At 41.0% G+C, this 20,197-nt stretch overlaps 3 protein-coding genes across 6 annotated transcripts; 2 read left to right on the top strand and 1 right to left on the bottom strand.

The window, feature by feature from the left end:
- Positions 1 to 1,555: 1,555 nt before the first annotated feature.
- On the top strand, positions 1,556 to 8,211 carry msto1 (misato mitochondrial distribution and morphology regulator 1). Its single transcript, XM_071499816.1, has 14 exons — positions 1,556 to 1,753; positions 2,670 to 2,799; positions 2,951 to 3,020; positions 3,282 to 3,357; positions 3,805 to 3,862; positions 3,948 to 4,104; positions 4,597 to 4,711; positions 4,949 to 5,083; positions 5,186 to 5,338; positions 5,787 to 5,918; positions 6,153 to 6,337; positions 6,575 to 6,679; positions 6,774 to 6,886; positions 7,023 to 8,211. The coding sequence occupies exons 1-14, from the start codon at positions 1,670 to 1,672 to the stop codon at positions 7,280 to 7,282; spliced, it is 1,773 nt and encodes a 590-aa protein (XP_071355917.1). The 5' UTR covers positions 1,556 to 1,669; the 3' UTR covers positions 7,283 to 8,211.
- An 800-nt stretch (positions 8,212 to 9,011) lies between these two features.
- On the bottom strand, positions 9,012 to 14,644 carry srsf4 (serine and arginine rich splicing factor 4). 4 transcript variants are annotated; one of them, XM_071499838.1, is made up of 6 exons: positions 14,463 to 14,644; positions 13,266 to 13,405; positions 11,236 to 11,342; positions 10,636 to 10,850; positions 10,413 to 10,490; positions 9,012 to 9,926 (listed from the first exon to the last, which is right to left on the bottom strand). In XM_071499838.1, the coding sequence occupies exons 1-6, from the start codon at positions 14,567 to 14,569 to the stop codon at positions 9,437 to 9,439; spliced, it is 1,137 nt and encodes a 378-aa protein (XP_071355939.1). In that variant the 5' UTR covers positions 14,570 to 14,644; the 3' UTR covers positions 9,012 to 9,436. The 4 variants fall into 4 exon arrangements, with proteins under 4 accessions (XP_071355939.1, XP_071355938.1, XP_071355940.1 ...); XM_071499837.1 differs by having other exon boundaries at positions 13,251 to 13,405; positions 14,463 to 14,643; XM_071499839.1 differs by lacking the exon at positions 14,463 to 14,644 and adding an exon at positions 11,817 to 12,013 and having other exon boundaries at positions 13,251 to 13,390.
- A 1,214-nt stretch (positions 14,645 to 15,858) lies between these two features.
- Positions 15,859 to 20,142, top strand: xkr8.3 (XK related 8, tandem duplicate 3). Its single transcript, XM_071499821.1, has 3 exons — positions 15,859 to 16,477; positions 17,338 to 17,525; positions 17,734 to 20,142. Exons 1-3 carry the CDS (start codon positions 16,152 to 16,154, stop codon positions 18,483 to 18,485), a joined length of 1,266 nt encoding a protein of 421 aa, XP_071355922.1. The 5' UTR covers positions 15,859 to 16,151; the 3' UTR covers positions 18,486 to 20,142.
- Positions 20,143 to 20,197: the final 55 nt, after the last annotated feature.

Below are 20,197 nucleotides of genomic sequence, written 5' to 3'. Positions count from 1 at the left end.
AAATCCGGTCATTGTTTGCAGATATTAGATGATTGAACGCAGTAGGTGTAGGAAAAGGGATGAAGGTGCTGAAAACAATATACTGCACCAGGATTGGTTCATTTTTATACAGATTATAATTTATGCCATTAGGATGATTTCAAAGATGCTACAATAAAAACACCATATATATATATATATATATATATATATATATATAAATGAAAAAAAAAATAATAATAATATGGGCTCTTGTTTGAAATTCGTCTTTGTGGCATATCATAATATATTTGAGAGCGTGTGTGTGTTTTGAACATTTTTTTAAACTTCGGGGTGAATCAGCTGAAAGCAACACATAGACTGCACTGAGATTGGTTCTTAGATAATAATTCTTCTGGTAACAAGAACATTTTTTGTTATTAAGGCATTTAATGCTTGAACACTGAACATTTACATCCTTAATGAATAAAATGTGGGCATTTTCAGTTTTTTTTTCTGTTGTCTTTAGTGATTTTGTTGTACTTTACTTTTAAACTAATTTGTTAATAAACATCCTGCCATACATCCTACATCATGCTTATACTTGCATTCCCTTGACTTTTCCCCTGGGTTTTGTTATTCTCCCCATGGACTTCTCGGGATGTAACACAGTAAATTACAGTAATTACAATATTATTTTGTTGAGGAACTTATGATAAATCAACATAAAAATTCAACACACTGCACCTTAAATGAGATGTGTGATTAACAACACAAAAACTACAGCAAAATCATCATGATGAACCATTTTTACTGAAAAACATTACATTAAAAAACATATTTACAGATGAATATAGATTCATAGAGATATAATCTCTGTGATTCTTTTTCATGTAAATGGAAGTAGTTTTTAAAACTTTGTTGTGTTATTCTTTATGTTATGTTGTTTTACTTCTTATGCTAAATGAAGTGAAACAGACCAGAAAAGCCTATTAAATTAATACAGAAACGAGAAGAAGTAACTACAGACTTTTGGAAAGAAGATACAGATTTTAAAGTGTAAAGAAAACATTGTAATGCACAGAAAGTGAATTATCATATTGATAGCTGTGTCCAAATACAATTATGTATATGTTACAAGAATAAAAAATAAAGTTGTTATCACTTTCAGTGAAGTCAATATATTACAATACAATACAAGTTCATGTTTTATTTTTTTAATTGAAAAGAACATTTCTTTATGTAAGAGATTTTACATATAATTTCAACTCTAAACTCTAAATGCTGTGAATGTAGAGGATGTTAGATGATATACAGGACGATATGGATAAATTCAACTTAAACACAAACCAGAGCTACTCGTTTTCTTTTGTGTTTTTTTTTTCAGGAAAAAAACACAAAATGTAAAATCATCTCTTGAAACAGGATGAAACATGAAAGCACAGGAGCAACATCCCTGTGATGGATGTTTACAGCACATGTGAAGCTACGGCGCGGTGAAACCGAGCTCTCGCTCTTACGTCATCGCACATCCAATCACATTTAGGCTTACTTCTCTTTCAGCCAATAGAATAAACGCTTTGGCATAAGCGACGCCCCCGCCTCCCATCCAGTTAGTCTGTCGCTGTTCAGTGTTGTCATTTCCAAACATGTCCATCATGTTCAGAGAAGAGAGTTTAATGTTTGTTCCTGAGTGTTGAACTCCGTCACAATGAGCGGCCTTTGTAGAGAAGTCATCACTCTTCAGCTGGGACACTATTCAAACTTTGTGGGGACTCACTGGTGGAATTTACAGGTGAGGAAAGCCGTAGCGGCTAACGCTAAGCTAAGCTAACTAGCGTTAGCTTTGCATGTGTTGCCAGACCTCAGAGCCTGTACTCTGTTTCTGCAGCAGGAAAGTGAATATTATTATATTTTTTTAACACCCCAAGGAGGAGATGTGATATGATCAAGCTTACACGCAGGAGCTAAAACATGAAAACAGCGTTAGCCACCAGGTTTTATGGAGCTAAAGTTGCTAATGATCAAGTGTCAGGGCAGCAGCCTGTTTGTGATCAGAAAAACACTTTTTTTCTTAACGGAAATGAGTGAGATTCTCAGATGAACCTCCTCACTGGAGAAGTTAAAATGGGCTTAAAATAGAGTCCGACTTTATTGATCCCCAGGGAGACATTCATGTGCTGTCCAGCAGTAGATAAAGTGGTTAAAATGAGCTCCACCTGCACCATTAAAGTGGTCCACACATTAATGGAGTAATGCAATTTAATAAACAATACTGTGTGAACTTTTTATACACTAAAAGTAAAGTGAAGAGCTTCTGCTTTCGAAAATAAGGTTTTAATTTATCAATTAACTTCATACAAAGTGCAGTAAACAGAAAAAATCTCAAGTCAGTATTTGGTGTGAGCACCCACTGACCTCCTCAGTACACAGTTTAATTCTAAGCATCGTGGAGAACTTTCCCCAGTTCTTCTGTCTCTTCATGTGATCCCAGACTGACTCTGTTGTTGTTGATGTTCTTCTTGTCTCTTAAGCTGGTTCTTTATGTCTCTTTCTAAATGTTTGGGCTTGTTGTTTAATGCTGCAGAATGGATTTCACAGTGATCAGACACCTTCCTGATGCACAGCACTGTATGTTAGCATTGACTGGTCACTGGTCACACACATAGACACTGGCAGATAAATGGAGATGATCTTCTCTTTGTTCCCAGGATGCCTCTTTGTCGTACGACCCTGAGACGCCACCGGGTGAGATCCAGAGCGATGTCGTGTTTCGTGAGGGACAGACTCTGGGCGGACACGTCACCTACACACCTCGCCTCATTGCCATGGATCTCAAAGGTAATTTTGCCCCTCACACACTTGAATTAATGCTAAAAACGTCCTCTGTGCTGCTGGGGCTTTATAATATAAACATAATTCTACAGTCAGTCCGACATCACACTGTCTATAACCTGGTGTCTGCCTCTCTCTCTCTCTCTTTCCATGACAGGAAGTCTTCGGACTCTGCGGCAGGAGGGAAGTCTGTATGATGCAGGCAAAGACACGTCTGCTGTCACATGGTAAACCAGAGCATATGTCAATGTTCAGTATTGCCACTGTGTTTACAGCCTTATACACACTATATTGTGCGTTCAGTAGTAGTATGTTCACTACAGCCTTGCTCAGTTACTGCCAGACAGCTACATTTTTTAGCTCTACTTAGTTATTTAAGATTGGAAAAATACTCCTGTTCTATAAATGCTGCATTTTGCATGTTAGTATGGACAATTCTTAGTTTATTGCACTTATATAAAAATATAAAAACCCGCTCTGTCTTTCAGGGAAGGGAGCCTCATGATGCATGAAGAAAGTCCTCCTGCGAAGAACTCCTTCCTTGAGGATCTGGACAAGTTGGATGTGAGTATTTATGGTGGAAATGAAACAGACCTGCAGCTTAATCCTGACATTTAACATGTATTGATCCAATAGTATTACAGCAGTAGTATCTAGTATCCCCTTTAAGTTACTGATACAGTTGATTTTTGCTTTGTTTTACATCTTTTTATAACAGTCTGAATAAAACCAAAGATCACCCCTCATGAAAACATTAGAAAAAAAGTTCCAAAGCTGTATTACAGAGGTTAGTGTCCAGGCAGAGCTCACACAGCCAAGTAGATGTTCAGAGGAAAGTAGGTGAGGACGTGGCATCAGTCCTGCTTCTAAAAGTGTTGTGATTTCATTTTGGCTCATCAGGACACAGCTGTTTCTCCTCTGTGTGTAATTCTACAGTAGAGACAAAGCTTCTTGACATAAACATCCTCACACAGTAAAGTGCCATATTCTAACATTGGTCCTTGTTTCTAGAAGGGAGAGATACTCGCAGAGGCTGACTTCTCCTCCAGCTCCCAGCCTCAGCGCTCAGGTAAGTAAAAACTCTTTAAACTCTGCAAGATTTTGTGTCAAATATCGTCAAGCACAGCAGTGACCACTCTGAAAAACTCTCCCAGCCGCAGCTTCACTGAGCGTGGATACAGTGAACAGTCGGCTGGCTCGAGTCCAAAAGGGCTACAGGCTGGAGGGCAACGTGAAGGTGTGGTCCGACTTCCTCCGGATCCACCTGCACCCTCGCACCATCTCCGTCATCCATCAATACAACCACGACGGGTAAAGTGCAATGTCAGACTTCCTACGTGTTGTTGAGCAAAATGAAGAAAAGCTTGGGGGCATGTTTGAAATTATAAATCTAAATCCACCTAAAGAACAGAAAGAGGATAAAATCATCTTCTACCAAAAACCAGCCGACAGCAGGAAGGTTCTTCAGTAGCTGCTTTTCTCCAGCAGGTGTCAGGCATCACACAGTAAATGGCCTTGGGGCAATAAAACTGACTTACACACACACATTCTGTGGGTTTAATCAAAGCTTGATGCACCTCTGGTTGCAGCTCAAACAATGATGTCACAGCAGCTGTTTGACCTTTTGACAGCTGAAAAAAATACACAGGTGTGGCCATATAAGTGCAATACACAAGTTTTCTCTCTTATTGGAACCACAGATTTGCTTGTGTTTTGGTCTGAGAGTTGAATAAACCTGTCATTAGTTTGTCTTGCTGTTATTAGTCACATACAGATATTACATTTGTACTTGTGGGCGTGCAGGGAGGCTCACCGGCTGGAGGCTTTCGGCCAGGGGGAGGCTCTCCTGCAGGGGTCGGTGCTCGAGGACCTGGAGGACAAACTGCACTTCTTTGTAGAAGAGTGCGATTACCTTCAGGTTTGTGTCTTGATTAAATATGAATAATTTGTATTGTGTTAAAAAAGAGTAGGAGATCCACTGTCAGCTGCTCAAAAACATTATTTTCTATTTTTCTTATTTTAAAATTCACCGATGCTCTTAGTTCTAACTGCTCATACAGTTTCCTTCAGTTCTCCTCATGCATTTTTTTTGTTTTCCACACATATGAATCCTTTCATTACTCTTTATTTCTCTGTAACCTGTTTTCTTTCTCAGGGTTTCCAGGTGTTGTGTGACATGGCTGATGGCTTTGCAGGCCTGGGGTCAAAGGTCACAGAGATGCTCCAGGACTCCTATGGCGGGAGAGGCATCCTGACCTGGGGGTTAGCACCAGTCAGCCACCCAAACTCAGTGAGTCACACATTCAGTGTCTCTCTGGCTGTTTCATCATCTACTCTCACATGTTTTTATTAATGGGCCCCTGCACTCAGATCACTGACTCTGTTTACCCAGACTCCAGTGAAGGACTTCTACCACCTGTTGAACTGCACCTTAGCGATGACCCACCTGGCCAGTCACAGCTCCTTCTTCTGCCCGTTGACCCTGCGTGGAGGTCTGGGCAGACGGCCCCCCTCTCCCACAGCCTTCCCTCACCTCAGTTACGATGTGAGGCTTTTCATTTTTATTCTTTATTCTAACTGCATTCGTTTGTTTTTTAGTCTTATTTTTTAAATTTTATCAGGTGTTAAGTCAATTTTGACATTTTTGACTTGTATTTAGATATCTAAAACATTTTCAGTACCTTGTTTTGTCATTTTTTATTGACTTCATTTTAAATAAATTCAAATCTATACATAAAATTGAAAGAAATGCGTTGATAAGATGGTACGATAATACATGGAAATAAAAAGCAGCATAAAACTGTCTCTCTGACCACACATATTTACACTTGATTCTAATTATATTTATTTAGCATAATGAGTATATCTGTGATTTTAAGACTCACTGACACCCTTTACATGTGGGTAAATATGCATGAATAGATGTAAAACTGGAATCTGAGCTCATCTTTGTCTAAACATAAGTGTTTGTCACTGTTTTCCCTGTGCTGCAGCCCTCACTGTGGTACCACTCCAGCTCCGTCTTGGCCTTGGCCCTGGACGCCCTCACGGTGCCTTACAGGCTGAGAAACAACAGCGTCCCCATGTGGCAGGTGGCAGACACACTGGCTGTGTCTGGGAGAAAGGTGACTGTTCATGCTGCTTCCAATCCAAAACAATCATCACACAGTAAATGCTCATTGTAGACAGACTTTTAGGATTTTGATGATGATTTCTTTCAAAAACTATGAATGTCTTCGCCACGGAGCACAGATCTGACATCAGGAGGACTGATCCAACTGCAGGATGGGAAAAGAAGCTATTAGCCTTTCCTCGCTTTTCCTGCTCACTCATGGTGATTGGGTTTGTTTACATTAAAGGTGGTGGCTGCTTACGGTGCCGTCCCCTTTCCCATGATGCACGGCAGCTCTCTCCCTGACGCCCTGAGTGCCTGCACAGAGGCTCCGCCCTGGAAACCTCTGTCGGCGTGCTCTGAACCAGGCGACGGTCGATGCTACGGCCAGTGGGCGACACTCAAAGGCTTTGAAGGCCAGAGACTAATCAGGTCGGAATTTTATGAATGAATTTCTACTGTACTATTCATGTTTTCTTTATAGTAACATAACTTTATTTATATATTATATAGAACATATGTTTCTGAGTAACTGAATCCACCAGAGTTTAAGTGTGCGAGTGAAGATATGAGCTGCAGTTTTATCTCCATTAAGCATATTATCTAGAAAGAAAATGTCTGCAAATGAAATCTCCTTTTCATGTGTCGCTGAACTTTTCTTTCCATCAGCTCTCTGGCTCCAGGGACTAAACCACCCACTCCTCTGCACAGCCTCCACAGTGGGGAAGACGTCCTGGCGTCCTACATCAGATCTTTCTGCCCTACGGCTCCTCTGTGAGTCCCTACGCTGACAAATACTTTTAATTGTTTAATTCCCAACAGGAAAAATGTATTTTAACCCTCACTCTCTCCATCCTCATCCTCACAGCGCTCTGCAGCTGGTGTCTACTCCCAGTAAGCTGACACCACCGTTCCCCCAGATCTTCAGTCAGTCCCTCGATGCTCAGGGCTTCCTGCAGAGCCAGCCTCCTCCGCCTGCCTGTGAGTCGATTTATATTTTCACTTTTATTGTGCTATTAAAGCCATTTTCTGCATGTCTTATTGAATTCTGTCTCGATGTAGATATTTCTCTACCATGGATTTGATGGTTTTATAAGTTTAACTCTTCTCTCTGCAGCGGCGGCCTCTGTGGTCTCCTCTGTACCCGTCTTGACGTCCCTGCAGTCTGGGCCAGCACTCGGCACGTGGCTGTCAGAGCTGCACCGTGGCGCCAGTGCTTTCGACATCCGCCGTGTGGCCCCCAGCTTCCTCTCCCAGGGCCCCGAACTGGCCGACTACCAGGAAGCCCTGGAGCAGCTGCGACTACTGGCCCGGTGTTATAGAGATGACAGCAGTGGGGTGACGCGCTCTTCCTCTGAAGAGGACGATGATGACTGACATGGACAGTTTTAAATCCACGATGCCTGCTCTGTTCACCAGCCTGCATGTTCTCATACAGCCACCAGGAGATGAAGAGGAGCTGTGCCTCTGGTTACCGAAGGACTGAATTACATGGTAACAGACAGAGGTCAGAGTTTCTCTGAAGTTGAATTAAACCGATACAACTAAGCTACAAGATGCAGATGAGGGAATATTAATGAATTAGACCTCCAAAGAGATACATGATTAGTGTTCAGTACTGTGATGGATGTAGCATCATGCGAATGTAAGGACGACGGTTACATTTCCTGTTTATCTGTAATTAAATGTATTTTATACTAAAATGACTGTATTTACATAAATAGATGAAGTTGTCACACTGCATTACGCACATAAAGCTCTGACCAATAATTCACTGACTGACAAGCACAGATGTCAGCTCGAGTTCTCATTGATTGAGTGATATTAGAGACTATTAACCTTATCCCACTGACCGAGCCCAGGGTGACCTGTAGCCAGAAAAGGCAAAATGCCACTTTTATATGAAACTAAAGCCGGCAAATGCAAATACTTTTTTTTACTGGCTCTTAAAATGGAATTGAATCTAGTTGACTGTTGGTTTAGTTCGTAGATGTTTAACTGACACATCTGCAGCCTCATCATACCACCACCCTGTGATTTACCACTGCATTAGTTTGACTAGATATGGTTTAATGTAGTTAATTAAGGCTGATGATACTTTTTATTGTCAACAAATCCCATAAAAATACCAAAACCAACAACGTGTAATAAAACATTGAGACAGAGTCCCTTAAACTGTAACACTCACTCCAACCATTTGTTCCTACTGAAAGCTTTAAAAGGGGTCATAAAAATATGTTCACCGGTGAGCATTTATGGCTGCAGGATGGTGTATATGCATCCACAATAAACTACAGTGCACATTTCTGGTGATGAATGTTATCTGGTGTAAGACTGTGGCTATTTTTAGTAGTTCAGCTGGAAGGCTATGGCAGGAATAAGATTTGGAAAGACTAAACTCTGTCCATGAGTTTCTTTAATGGGATTTGTTAACAAAAACACCTCTATCCTTTAAAAATGTCTTTAAAATGTTTGTAATTAAGGAGGGCGACAACCTGTTGGCCTAATCTACCAGGAATTGTGTGTTCAACTCAAGACAAAGTCTAGATCTCCATCTAGAAGTTGAAAACTTGGAGCAACAGGTAGATACTGGGTTTGCTGTCCATTATTCCAGTTTGAGCTGTAATAAACTAGTTACCAAAAAAGTGTGCGTATATTAAAAGAAGAGGAAAAGGCGGCAAACACACACATCCGAGAAATCTGTAGAGTGCAGCTCAGGCCACATTTCTGTCTGAACATGACCCGAGTCAGAGTGGTAACCAAATCTGACAGTCATGCCGTTCGAAGCGCCCTGAGCCAAACGCACTTAGTGTGAGCTTTGTTACCATGTCACACGGTTGTTACCATGGTCACAGGTTGCCTCTTAACCTTTATCACATGTATGGGTACCTTGGAAATGATGTAACGCAGATGTCTAAGATGTGACCAAACCTGAACATCATTTTTGATTTTTTCTGAGAAACTGGCAACACCCACCCTCTATTATATGTAGGCATTTCTACATCAGGCCAACATTTAAATTTAAGCCAACCTGCCTCCATCAATGAATTTGAATCAGTTACCAATACAAAAAAAAAAAAAAAAAAAAACACACATACACACTCAATAACTAATCCAGAACAGGCATTTTAATCTGAAATAAAATGATACAAGGATTCCACAAAGGTGAGGAGATTTTAGAACATGTTCCCACCCAGCACACTGACAAAACAGTATGCTTCTACATTTGATTAAAAAAAGGCTAAGACACATACCAAACCATCATTTAAACTTATAAAACTGAGATTGCACCCTGTTATTTTACAAGCACCTCCATACGAGACAGCTCTAATGAAAAAATATGTTGCGTAAAAGTCAAATGAAATGGAGTAGCATGTGCATAAAAGACATCGAGCATGAGTGCCTGGTATTCTACAGCTATTTATCAAAAAACAGGAGGCAGGGGTAGTGTTGTGGGGTTTGGGGAATGTAAATTGAGGACAAGGGGAGACATTGGGATATGGGCTCATGACAAACAGTCCAAAATCTGAACTAAGAGCGGGAACGGGAGCGAGAACGAGACTGGGAGCGGGATTTGGAGCGGGACTCTGACCGTGAGGCAGACCGGGAGTGGGAACGGGCTTTGGCAGGTGAAGGGGAACGGGATTTGGATTTGGACTTAGATTTAGACCTGGCTCTGGATTTGGATTCAACAGGGCTGCGGGAACGGGAGCGAGAGCCCCTCTCAGGCTCACCTCCCTCGTCATCACTCTTTGGCTGCTCGCGGCCCTTTGAGCCAGATTTCCTGGAGCGATCCTTAATTCCTGATCTAGAACGAGACCTGGAGTGAGAGCGAGATCTGGACCGGGAATCATCCTTCTTGCCCTTTTTCCCTTCTTTCTTGCCCTTTTTGTTCTTGGGGCTACGGCTCCTGCTGCGGTCCTTGCTCTTCTGGGCACCGTTGCTGCGCTCCTCTTCCTCCTTCTTGCCCTTGCCCTTGTTTTTCTTGCTACGAGATCGGCTGCGGGAGCGGGACGCCGCCCTGGGGACAAAATCAAAACGTTTTACGTTTTATTCCTTGTGTGATCAACTTAATCATCTTGAAAACACAACCACTTCAGAGAACTTTGAAATCATTTCCACTGTCCCTACTACCACAAGTGCACCTGTTAGTCTTAGATCAAATTTATCTCTTGAACTTGTACTGTCAAATTTAATCATTTATTGCATCATGACAAGTACAATGTTAGATTTTTTGAATTCAAAAACAGGGTCAGATGTGCAGAAAATTGTGGGACATGTTTTTTGGACACAGCATTATACAGTTATTATACTGTTTGTAAGTACAGATCTACATTGCAGTAAGCAAATCTGATATTGGCCTGATGTGACCACCCTTCCTGCTGGAAGATTCTTTCAGTTCCACTATCAGAAAAGTTACCAAGGCAGGAAAAGTAAGACTGGTGTATATCTAGTAACTCAACAAACCCATGACCACATTCTCCTCTGATGGAGGTAGATTTCTCACCTGGAGTGGGAGCGGCTGCGACTGCTGCTTTCACTGCGGCTGCGGCTCTTGCGAGACCTGCGGCTCCTGGAGCGGGACCTGAGAAGAAAAAATGTTTAGTATTTACAGCAACAATGTGTCAGATTGTTCAACATCCGTGTAAAAACCGTGTATTACTGGTGCTATATTTAGAAACAACACTATAGATCAAGAAGCCACGTGCAATTGTGGTGATGTGTCTAACCTGGAACGGCTGCGACTGCGAGAATAAGAGCGACGGCGTCTGGCTCCAGGACGGTCCTCGATGAGCCGGATCTTTCTGCCATTCACCTCTGTGCCATCCAGCTTCTCCAGAGCCCTCTTCATATCAGAGTAGAGCCTGAACTCTATCACTCCCTCATTCCTCCGGCCCTTGTGGGTGTCAGCGTAAGTCACCTCCCCTGCCTGCCTCATGTAGTCCTTCAGAGACATGGAAACAAAACAGTGAGTAAAAGACGACCTTAATGTCATGTTCAGGTAGGAAAAAAAACATCAACCCAGAATGATGAGTTTCAGCCTTTGCCATCAGTGCTTGGAGTCATTTTGCACACTAGTTTACCATCATGTCTTTATGTAAATTTTGTTTTTTTACATTTCAAATTGTGAATATTTGGCAGCATGTATATTTCTTGTAACTGTTTTGGAAATGTATCACTTAAAAGAGCTCTAAACAATTGCGTCTGACACAAGCTTGTGAAACCGGTCTGACCAAATTTCTAAATTCTTCACAACTAGACAGCAGGCACATGACAAAACTTGTGACATAATTTCTGTCACACAAAAAACTAACAAAAACACTCCATACCTTCAAGTCCTGCCAGCTGCAACGGCTGGAAAGATTCTCAACAATGAGCCGATAATCTGTCCTTATAGGTGGACCATATCTGTCTCTTCCCCAGCGTCCATATCCACCTTTTAAGGTAACAAGGAAAGAACAGGAAAAATGAGGACCAAAAAGAAATTGAGATGATGCAGTTATACTAAACTCCAAGCTACACGCTACCAATATATCAATATTCACTTGGGAAAAGGAAACAAAGAAGGGGAAAGCAAAGGTGGGGAAAAAAAAGAAAGAAAAAAAAACCTTACAAAAAAGTTTTTAAAAGTTTAAAAAAAAAAACAAAAACAAAAAAACCTAATTATTTATTCCTAAAAGTTGACAAGCTTAATTTAAAAGCCTACGCCTACACAACACAATTTTAGCTTATTAAATTTTGGTAAAAGTTCAATAGGCCTAATTTCTAAATAAGAAAAAAAAAAAAAAAACAACTCAAATTCAAAAACATAACTGATCGAGGAAGTACTTACGGTGAACTAAATCAAGTTTCTAAGCTATCCTATCTAAAAACATTTCACTGTTACAAAACATGTTCTGTTTTCAGGCACCTATAAGAGCTGAACCCACATCTGTTCCTAACCCCATGGCATCCTCACCACCCGGCCTGGGCCTAATGGGAAAAGCGGTCTTCATTCACAATGGCTCCCTTTTTTGGTCTGCCCAGGGGCCCAGAATGGTCAAACCACACTCTTGGAAAGGGGGGACACCATGGCCAGCAATAGGGGCAGGCAGTCAGCAAAGGACTCTTTCAATTAAAACATTGAGGTTCTTTGTTAAATCTTTACCTTTAAATTGACAGTCATTTTAAATAAAATAAAAAACGGAATAAGACATCAATAGATTACAAGATAATTGACAGATTTTACAGTATTCAAATTAAGACAGTTATATTCCTTTCCATCAGTAAGCCATTTCCCCATCACATATTCACATGTTACTAGATCAGTTTTTCAATCCATCATAAGGAAATAAACACAAGATTTTTAAAGTCATTGGTGGCTCTGGTGCACACAAATTTAATCATGTTATGTATCAATGAGGAAACCCTGTCCCTCACTTGCTGTTCTTTTGGAGAAAAGTACTGTTAAGCGTTGCACTAAGTGTGGTCCGTACACTGTTCATCTATTTGCAAGTGCAAGTAAAACAATCTCTTGCTCTGGAGTGACCGTTCAAGTAACGGAGACACGCCTGTATGTTAAACAGGCCACAAAGAAACTTGGAAGCTTTGTTAAGACCAGAGGAGCGAATACTAATGAAATTAAGACTGGGGATGTGGATGGGTGTGTGCAGCTCAAACACAATGGAAAATTGAAATAAAAACAACTGATTTCTTTCACTGAAAGATGAGGGTGTTAACTTCTCAACAGGCAGACAGACTGTTCAGTCATCAAGGATATGGTACTACTATTACTATGGTATTACTTATCTTCTACTTCCTCATTTTCAACTGGCTTATTATCAGTAAGATGGCAGAAGTTTCATGCAATAGCTGTAGCTTAGTTCCACACCTCTCAGCTGCTGCCCACATGATTTTTTTTCCCAGCAATTCAGATGATACAGATATCAGTACTTAAAAGTTGGCTGACATGCACACAGGTGCTGATATTTCTATGATAACTTAATGTCAATTACAAATGCAATATTACTCAATAGAGAACAGTTTTTTCCAATTGGGCTTCAGTTAAAATATCAGATCAGTATTACATTATTTTTTTGGGTTCATCTTTTATGACTAGGAAAAGATTGCGTTTTTGCTATATCACAATACTACAATATCAGTACCATCTACAGAATCAAATGTTTCTATAAGCTATCACCTCCAGACAATTCACCACAAACACCAGGATATAAATTGAATGCACATCAGCCACCAAGGACAAGCTCAGAAAATTCGCCCCGTTGAAATTTAGATCAATGATCCCCTGTAATGAATGAAATTCCTCATCAATGATATTAAAGTGAAGTAAAAAAATTGTAACAACCTTCTGGACACTTACTCCTCCCGCCATAGCCACCATCACGACGGGGTCCTTTGGTGTGCTCCACAATGACCCTTTCACCACACAGCTCTTTGCCGTTTAGGTCATATACAGCATCATCTGCATCACGGGGGTCATCAAACTCAACAAACCCATACCTACAAAGGGAAGGGGACATGTTTTAACAACAGGTTACAACAAAAGATTTTGATGATGTTGATAATCAAAAACATTGTTGTGGTCAGATGTGTATAAGCCTCACACAAAGTTGTCAACAACAATGGCCAAGGTTGTTGAAACAAGTGATTTTTTTTATTTTCTAGTTAAATTCTTCTTAAACCACGGATCCTTCTTGCATTGTCATTGGCAAGTGATACCATAGTAGGAAGCTGGAACATAACGTCCTCTAAAGAGAAACAGGAGTCATGGTACTTTTCACTATCACATGCGTGAATAAAGACAGCTAGTCGTTGTCTGCCATCATCTTCAACCAAAACTGTGTAAATTCAAAGAAAATTAAATATATATGTTCAGCTTGGGCTTTAAGGCGTCTTTAACAGATTTCTGATGTTTATTAAACCAATGGATATAATATAAATAACTAGATTACGTTAATAAGCTGAAGCTAGAGCCAACATTGGCTAATCATTACTAGCCCTGCAACTAACGATTGTTATCGACCCACCATTACAGGCCTCTTCAAATAAATGCAGAAGCTAACCGACAGGCAGTTGTAACAGGAAGGATTTTGCGTGCAACTGTAGTTTATGCTGCTTTATAGTGCATTTTATGAGAAAACAGAATTTACTTTAACAGCACAAAGTGCTTACAACCAACAGGATTTACATATGGACGTGGGAGCAAGGTTATAGTTGTTTAGTTAACGGTTTGGTTGTAATACACACAACCGCCTGTGACATTGCCACGTCTAACATTAGCTAACCTGTGCTAACGGCGGTCGAGGTAGGGCAAGGATCCTACCGAAGCCCGCGAAAACAAACTTTTACTTTTAACATAAAAATCGAGAAAACAGACGCATATTTAGAAAAGAATACATCGCTGCACATTAAAAATCACATTTTCGACGGCTGTGGTTGGTTAATGTGGCGTTAGCAGGCTAGGCCCGCCGCGACGCACAAGGCCCGGGCTTCATTTTACGTTAATGGCGCCGGACGTTAGCTCCAACAAAAGACGGAGAGGCGGCTTCAACCGTACCCGTTTTTCAGGTCGACCTCCAGTATCTTCCCGTAGCCTTTGAAGAACCTCTCCACGTCCTTTTCTCTGGCTCTGTAGCTCAGCCTTCCGATATACACCCTCGACATCGTGTTAGCTTGTGTACGCTATCGTGGCGTGGACTCCAAGCGAAACGCAGAGAAGGTGCGGGGGCTGCGGGGGAACATATACGCGGTCCTGTGACACAATAGGACGCGGCCGCAGGGGGCGTGTCTTCTAGGCCGCAGGGGGCGTGTCCTGTTGACCCACAGTGTTGCCCTGGGTTTAGTCTCTCAGGTGGTTCTTCAGCTCCCTTTGTGTACATTTATCCACCAGTGTTGACATTATTTTTGAAAAGATAAGTTAATTTCTTTATTTTCTTTAAAAATAATGATCTTTGAAAATATTTTAAATGTTGTTATAAAGAATCATATATGAGACTAGAGCTCTTGAAAAAGCTCTTTAACCATCAGTTGATGATCAAACTTGGCCCCTGTTTTACTCTGTTCTCAGGTCTAATACCCAAAGATATTCAATCAATCAATCAATCAATCAATCAGTCAATCAATCATACTTTATTTGAATAGCACTTTTCATACAATAAAATGTAGCACAAAGTGTTTTACATAGATGATGAACAATAAAACCCCCAACACCCGGCCCCCAAGCCCTACACAATGGGTCAATAAAGACTGGAAGCGGACAAATCGAGGAAACGCCATCAAGACATCATAATAAGGAAACACTAGAGGTTAGATTTAAAGGTTAAATTCAGCTTAAGATAAATAAAAATAAATAAAACACAGACAGACACAGAAAGAAGTGAGATAAACATAAAGAGATAATCCTTAAAATAAATGTCATATTTAAATAATATAACTAAAAGAACAATTAAAACTAAGTAAATAACAATAAGGCATTGTTAAGAATAAGATAAATACTAACAGCTAATCTTTGAGAATAAAATAATATAACCCTAATATAGACTAAGATCTAGTTAAAAGCCAAATTAAAAAGGTATCAATTAATTATTCACTGTCCATAGAACAAAGCAAACCAGGAAGTAACTGAGAGGCTGGATGAAGCACATTTTTGGGGGCATTTTTCTTGAAAAATGTTTAAAACAATTAGTTGATAACCAAAGTTGACTTATATTATCAGCTCTTAAACCCAAAGATATTCAGTTTTACTGTGCTGTAGAACGAAAAAATAGCAAACCGTGACATCTGAGAGGCAGGGACAAGCAAATTTCTTGGTGTTTTCCTTAAAAAACGACCTGTAGAAGTAATTCATCGACTGAACCGCTTCGAACATGTGCGGTTCTTTCCCACGACCTTTCCGTCCCGTATTCTGCCGAGCGGCGTTACCCGCATAAGCCGCGGTGGGCGGGGTTAACAGCCTCTGAGCCGTTGGTCATTTCAAACACACCGTCTGCCTTCCTCTATGGCAGTTTATCGTTACCTTTCCAGGCTAACGCTCTCCTCACTAACGATGCGTACTACTTTTTAAGTATCGCTCCGGTAGATTGAGTGTACACCTTTGTACAAATGTGACAGTTTAGACAACTTTTTCTTTCTCTCCCCCTCGATGGGTTGAAGAATGTGGAGCCGGTTGGGGAGGGAAGTAACGGTGCGTTAGCTAAATGTTAGCTACAGGTTCGGCGGTTGGCCAGCTAAGTGGAGGAGCTCCGTCATGGAGCGCAGGACTTTTTCTAAGTATTCCTGGATCGATTTCATCTTCTCTGTGATGGGAGTGTGTACTTTCCTGTTCGACTGGGGCTCGGACATATGGGTGGCCACCGAGTTTTACCGCCGCGGAGACCTTTTCTGGTTCGGGGTGCTGGTTGGCCTCATGGTGCTGTCCTCCGTCGTGGTCCAGATGTTCAGCTGGTGCTGGTTCAAGTATGACCGGGAGCTGCCGGGGTTCAGCGCTCAGCCCGGGGCAGGGACCATCCTCTGTGGGGACCGAGTGAGGCTCCACTGCCTGTTGCATGTGCTGCAGCTGGGGTTCCTCTGCAGGTAGCCAGATCAAACCTCTAATCAACCAATCAGCTAATCAATCGATTGGTTTGTCATATAATTATATTGTCATTTAAATTTGATGGACAAATGAATTCTAGTTTTACTGACAATATGTGTACATTGTTTAAGTGCTGACCCACTTTAGCCTTGACAAGACTGAAATAATGTTGGGGATGCGACTAATGATTATTTCTTATTATCAATCATGTTCTTGATTAATCACTGGGTCCATGAAATATTAGAGAATAGTGAAAAATGCCCGTAATAATTTGCCTGATGTCATTAAATGTCTTGTTGTGAGATATTCAGTTTACTGTCACATGACACACAAAATAAATCAGCTGGCCCCTACAGCTGTGAAGCATAAACTGGGATTTTTTTCTTAGTATTTTTGCTCAAACGATAAATTGAACATCAAAATAGTTGCTATCCATTGACTTATTGTTGCAGCTCTATAGTCCAGGCACAAGTTTTATGACACCTTCACTGCAGGGTATTTATTTTTCTACTGACTCATAAAAAAAACTGGATATTCCAACAGAGTATCTCAGGCAAACAAGCAAATAATTACATTTGACGGGTGTTGTGACCATAAACGTGAACTTGAGGTGTGGCGACTAGTAAAGCCGGCGTCTCAGAGGCAAAGTGAAAGCATAAAATGCATAAATAATGAGTAAATGAGGTATGAAAATATGGCTGGTATGAGTCAGCACAGTTGGGGACACTTAATGCTTCATGCCAGGTTGCTTCTTTTCTTTGTAAAAGGGTGTGTTCAGCTGCATGGATTTGATATCATTGTCATTTTCTCACAACCCATGCGTCATGTAACAGCCCCTCTCTGACTTTCACCCACACAGGCACATCTCTGTCATACGCCAAGGCTTCAGGGTTTGGTGGTGGAAAGAGGACGGGTCTGAGTATGCTGTTTACCTGACACATGACCTCAGCATGCTCAGACTTATCGAGACGTTCTGTGAGAGCGCTCCTCAGCTCACTCTCATGATCTATGTCATGCTGCGCACCAACAAGGCCAGGACGTTTCAGTGTGAGTTCCTCTTCAGTTCCATTTACTTCACAAATTACACAAACTGTAACGGAGGAGAGTGTTTTCTGTGTGAATCAAAGTTAACTACACAGATGAGGTTTTTCATGCACGCTGTCAGAGCGTTGGTAAGTATTTACATACCACAATTGTGTGGTGTGTTCACTTCCTCTTGGTTGCTACACTGATATGTTAACTTCTGTTTTTGCAGTTGTGAGCATTGCTGCATCAACCACTTCCATAGCCTGGATGGTGGTCGATTACCACCGCTCCCTGCGCGCCTTCCTCCCAGACAAAGCCAAGCAGGGCTGGGGTTCCTCTTTAATCTACTTCCTGTGGAATCTGCTGCTAATCGCTCCACGTGTAGCAACCCTTGCTCTGTTCGCCTCTGTCCTGCGTGCGTACATCGCCTTCCACTTCCTGCTGTTGTGGTTTGTCTTCGCGTTGTGGGCATGGCAACAGAGGACAAACTTCATGGACAGTGCGGGAGGGGAGTGGCTCTACCGGGCCACCGTGGGGCTCATTTGGTACTTCAGCTGGTTTAATATAGCAGAAGGTCGAACACGAGGCAGGAGCCTCATCTACCATTCCTTCATCACCACCGATGGACTAATCCTGCTGGTGACCTGGTGGCACTACAGAGACCCTGTCCAGACTGAGTCATACGCCCTCGCTCTGATCACCGCTCTACCTCTCACCTTCCTCCTGGGACTGCTCTTCAAAGCCCTCTACTACTGCTGCTTTCACCCCAAACTGTGGAGGCCCCCGGTGAGGGACCCCGGACTGCCTCATGATCTGCCTGATGCAGAAGTTACCTTCAGAGACGTTTCCATCCAGGACGGCACCCTGTCCTCCCAGGTTCTCAACAAACGGATGGCCTGCCATGCCTCTCACTTTTACTCAGAGCAGGGAGCCATTAGAAAGACTGAGAACACAAACAGAGCAGAGTCTTCACATCTGTGATGTCTGTGTGTCTCACAGCCAACTGTATGCTACTGATGCATGATACCTTGTGGTAGTGATGGAGTGCTGTCCATCTCCATCTGTCCATCTCCATCTGTTCCCTTATTGTGCTGCGATTTTATCAGATGCTGCTCAGTATAATTTGAACCAACATACAGGCTCTAAAACAGTACTTGAAACATGGAGCAGGCAACATGGATAAAATCATTTTCACAGTATATGTAATTTTACATCACAATATCAATTCTCATTTATTGCAATAGAGTAAATTCCTGGACAATCAGTTAAGAAACTGTTAAAAAATAATCAGACAGGCGTTTCGGTTTGTGCCCAAGTATTTCATCACATTGATGCAAATACTATAAAAAAATGTAATATTGCCATAAAGCAGTTCAGCACTGATTTGCAACATCGCCTCAATGCATAATACACCCAGAAATATTAAAGGGACAGCCACCACAATATAAATGGAATGGATAAAATCTCTGTTTACAAATTACCATTATCTCATGGATAACAATATCCAATATTTCTCAACTGTACTTGAAACTAGGCTAATCTTATAAGCTAATTTTCTACTCATTGTTACATTTGATACATTTTCTAAAGCAAATGTATTTTACTATCTTTACACATGGAGTCAGTTTTTACATGTTAAGAAATGGGGGTAAAAAAAAACAACTTTTTTTCCACGCTTACCACATTGTTTGTTGGTTTGTTGTTGCTGTTGTGTGAACACTTTGTGTTTCTAAAATGCAAACTTTGCAGAAACGAAAAAAAAAAACCAAAATTTTTTCATCAATAATAAACTAGAAAAAAAATAATAATTAAACAACATAAATAAGTAACATACACAAACAGATATTTTGTCAGTAATCAAATATTAAATGATAATAATGATGATTTTAGGAGTGAGTCACAGATGTGATCGAGCTTAGATTAACAAAGGGTTCACATGACAGAAAGAGGGACTTGAATGTGTGTGCTGTGCTTTTGAGTTGTGTTGCAGCTGCTACTACCAGAACCTTCTTAAAGGACTTTGAATGTAGATTTGACCATAAGCTCTACTTTTATAATTTTCTAATTCCTGTTACTGTACTTGCTTAACATCTGTTTTAGACCATTTGAAAAGTCACTAGTTTTTATGTTTGTGTTGTAAAACAAATTGAGGTTAAATGCTGATTGTTGACATGTCGACTTAGAACAGGTTAGTACATATTTAACAACTGATGACATCACTCTACCATCAGGTGTCAAATACATACGACACCTGGTGTTACTTCTGCTCGCTCATCCACTGTTTGTTTTTCTTGTTTAAATATCACATTTTTTTTACATCATTATCAGTCCAGACTCATCAAAGCACACTGTTCTTTCAGTTTGCTGGATAATACTGTGCTACACTTCATTCTGTATGGAGCATGTTTTATTTATGAATCTTCTTAGGTGTCAGAAAACTTTATTCAAGTTCGCATTGTTGTTGTTTTGTGGGTTTTTTTTCATATTTCAAACCTCATTCAGTTCAGCAAAGTTCACATAAAGTGTTTTGTTGCAAATCCACATAATTCCTACTGTTCTGAAACCAAAGGTCAAGGTCACTGCTGGTCGTTAGTCTTGTGCAATGTGCAGTTATTAAAGAGGTAACGGCATGAAGTCACTTGTATTGTCTGTTTTAGTTTAGTTTTTCACAGACACTCGGGGAAGCAGCCTGC

This window comes from Trachinotus anak, unplaced genomic scaffold (genome assembly GCF_046630095.1).
Source record: "Trachinotus anak isolate AG129_WGS33_773 ecotype Australia unplaced genomic scaffold, CSIRO_AGI_Tana_v1 ptg000016l, whole genome shotgun sequence".
In the NCBI taxonomy this organism is placed as follows: Eukaryota; Metazoa; Chordata; class Actinopteri; order Carangiformes; family Carangidae; genus Trachinotus; species Trachinotus anak.
This window is presented reverse-complemented; position numbering and strand designations above follow the sequence as displayed.

Excerpts from the sequence above, each read along its gene's own strand:
- msto1 (XM_071499816.1), top strand. The coding sequence starts at position 1,670 with ATGAGCGGCCTTTGTAGAGAAGTCATCACTCTTCAGCTGGGACACTAT. Across the intron at positions 5,919-6,152 it reads TGGCTGTGTCTGGGAGAAAG|GTGGTGGCTGCTTACGGTGC; the intron begins GTGACTGTTCAT and ends TTTACATTAAAG. Across the intron at positions 6,338-6,574 it reads GAAGGCCAGAGACTAATCAG|CTCTCTGGCTCCAGGGACTA; the intron begins GTCGGAATTTTA and ends TCTTTCCATCAG.
- srsf4 (XM_071499837.1), bottom strand. The coding sequence starts at position 14,569 with ATGTCGAGGGTGTATATCGGAAGGCTGAGCTACAGAGCCAGAGAAAAG. Across the intron at positions 11,343-13,250 it reads GAGGAGTAAGTGTCCAGAAG|GTGGATATGGACGCTGGGGA; the intron begins GTTGTTACAATT and ends TTACCTTAAAAG. Across the intron at positions 10,491-10,635 it reads CGCAGTCGCAGCCGTTCCAG|GTCCCGCTCCAGGAGCCGCA; the intron begins GTTAGACACATC and ends TTTTCTTCTCAG.
- xkr8.3 (XM_071499821.1), top strand. The coding sequence starts at position 16,152 with ATGGAGCGCAGGACTTTTTCTAAGTATTCCTGGATCGATTTCATCTTC. Across the intron at positions 16,478-17,337 it reads CAGCTGGGGTTCCTCTGCAG|GCACATCTCTGTCATACGCC; the intron begins GTAGCCAGATCA and ends TCACCCACACAG. Across the intron at positions 17,526-17,733 it reads CAAGGCCAGGACGTTTCAGT|TTGTGAGCATTGCTGCATCA; the intron begins GTGAGTTCCTCT and ends CTGTTTTTGCAG.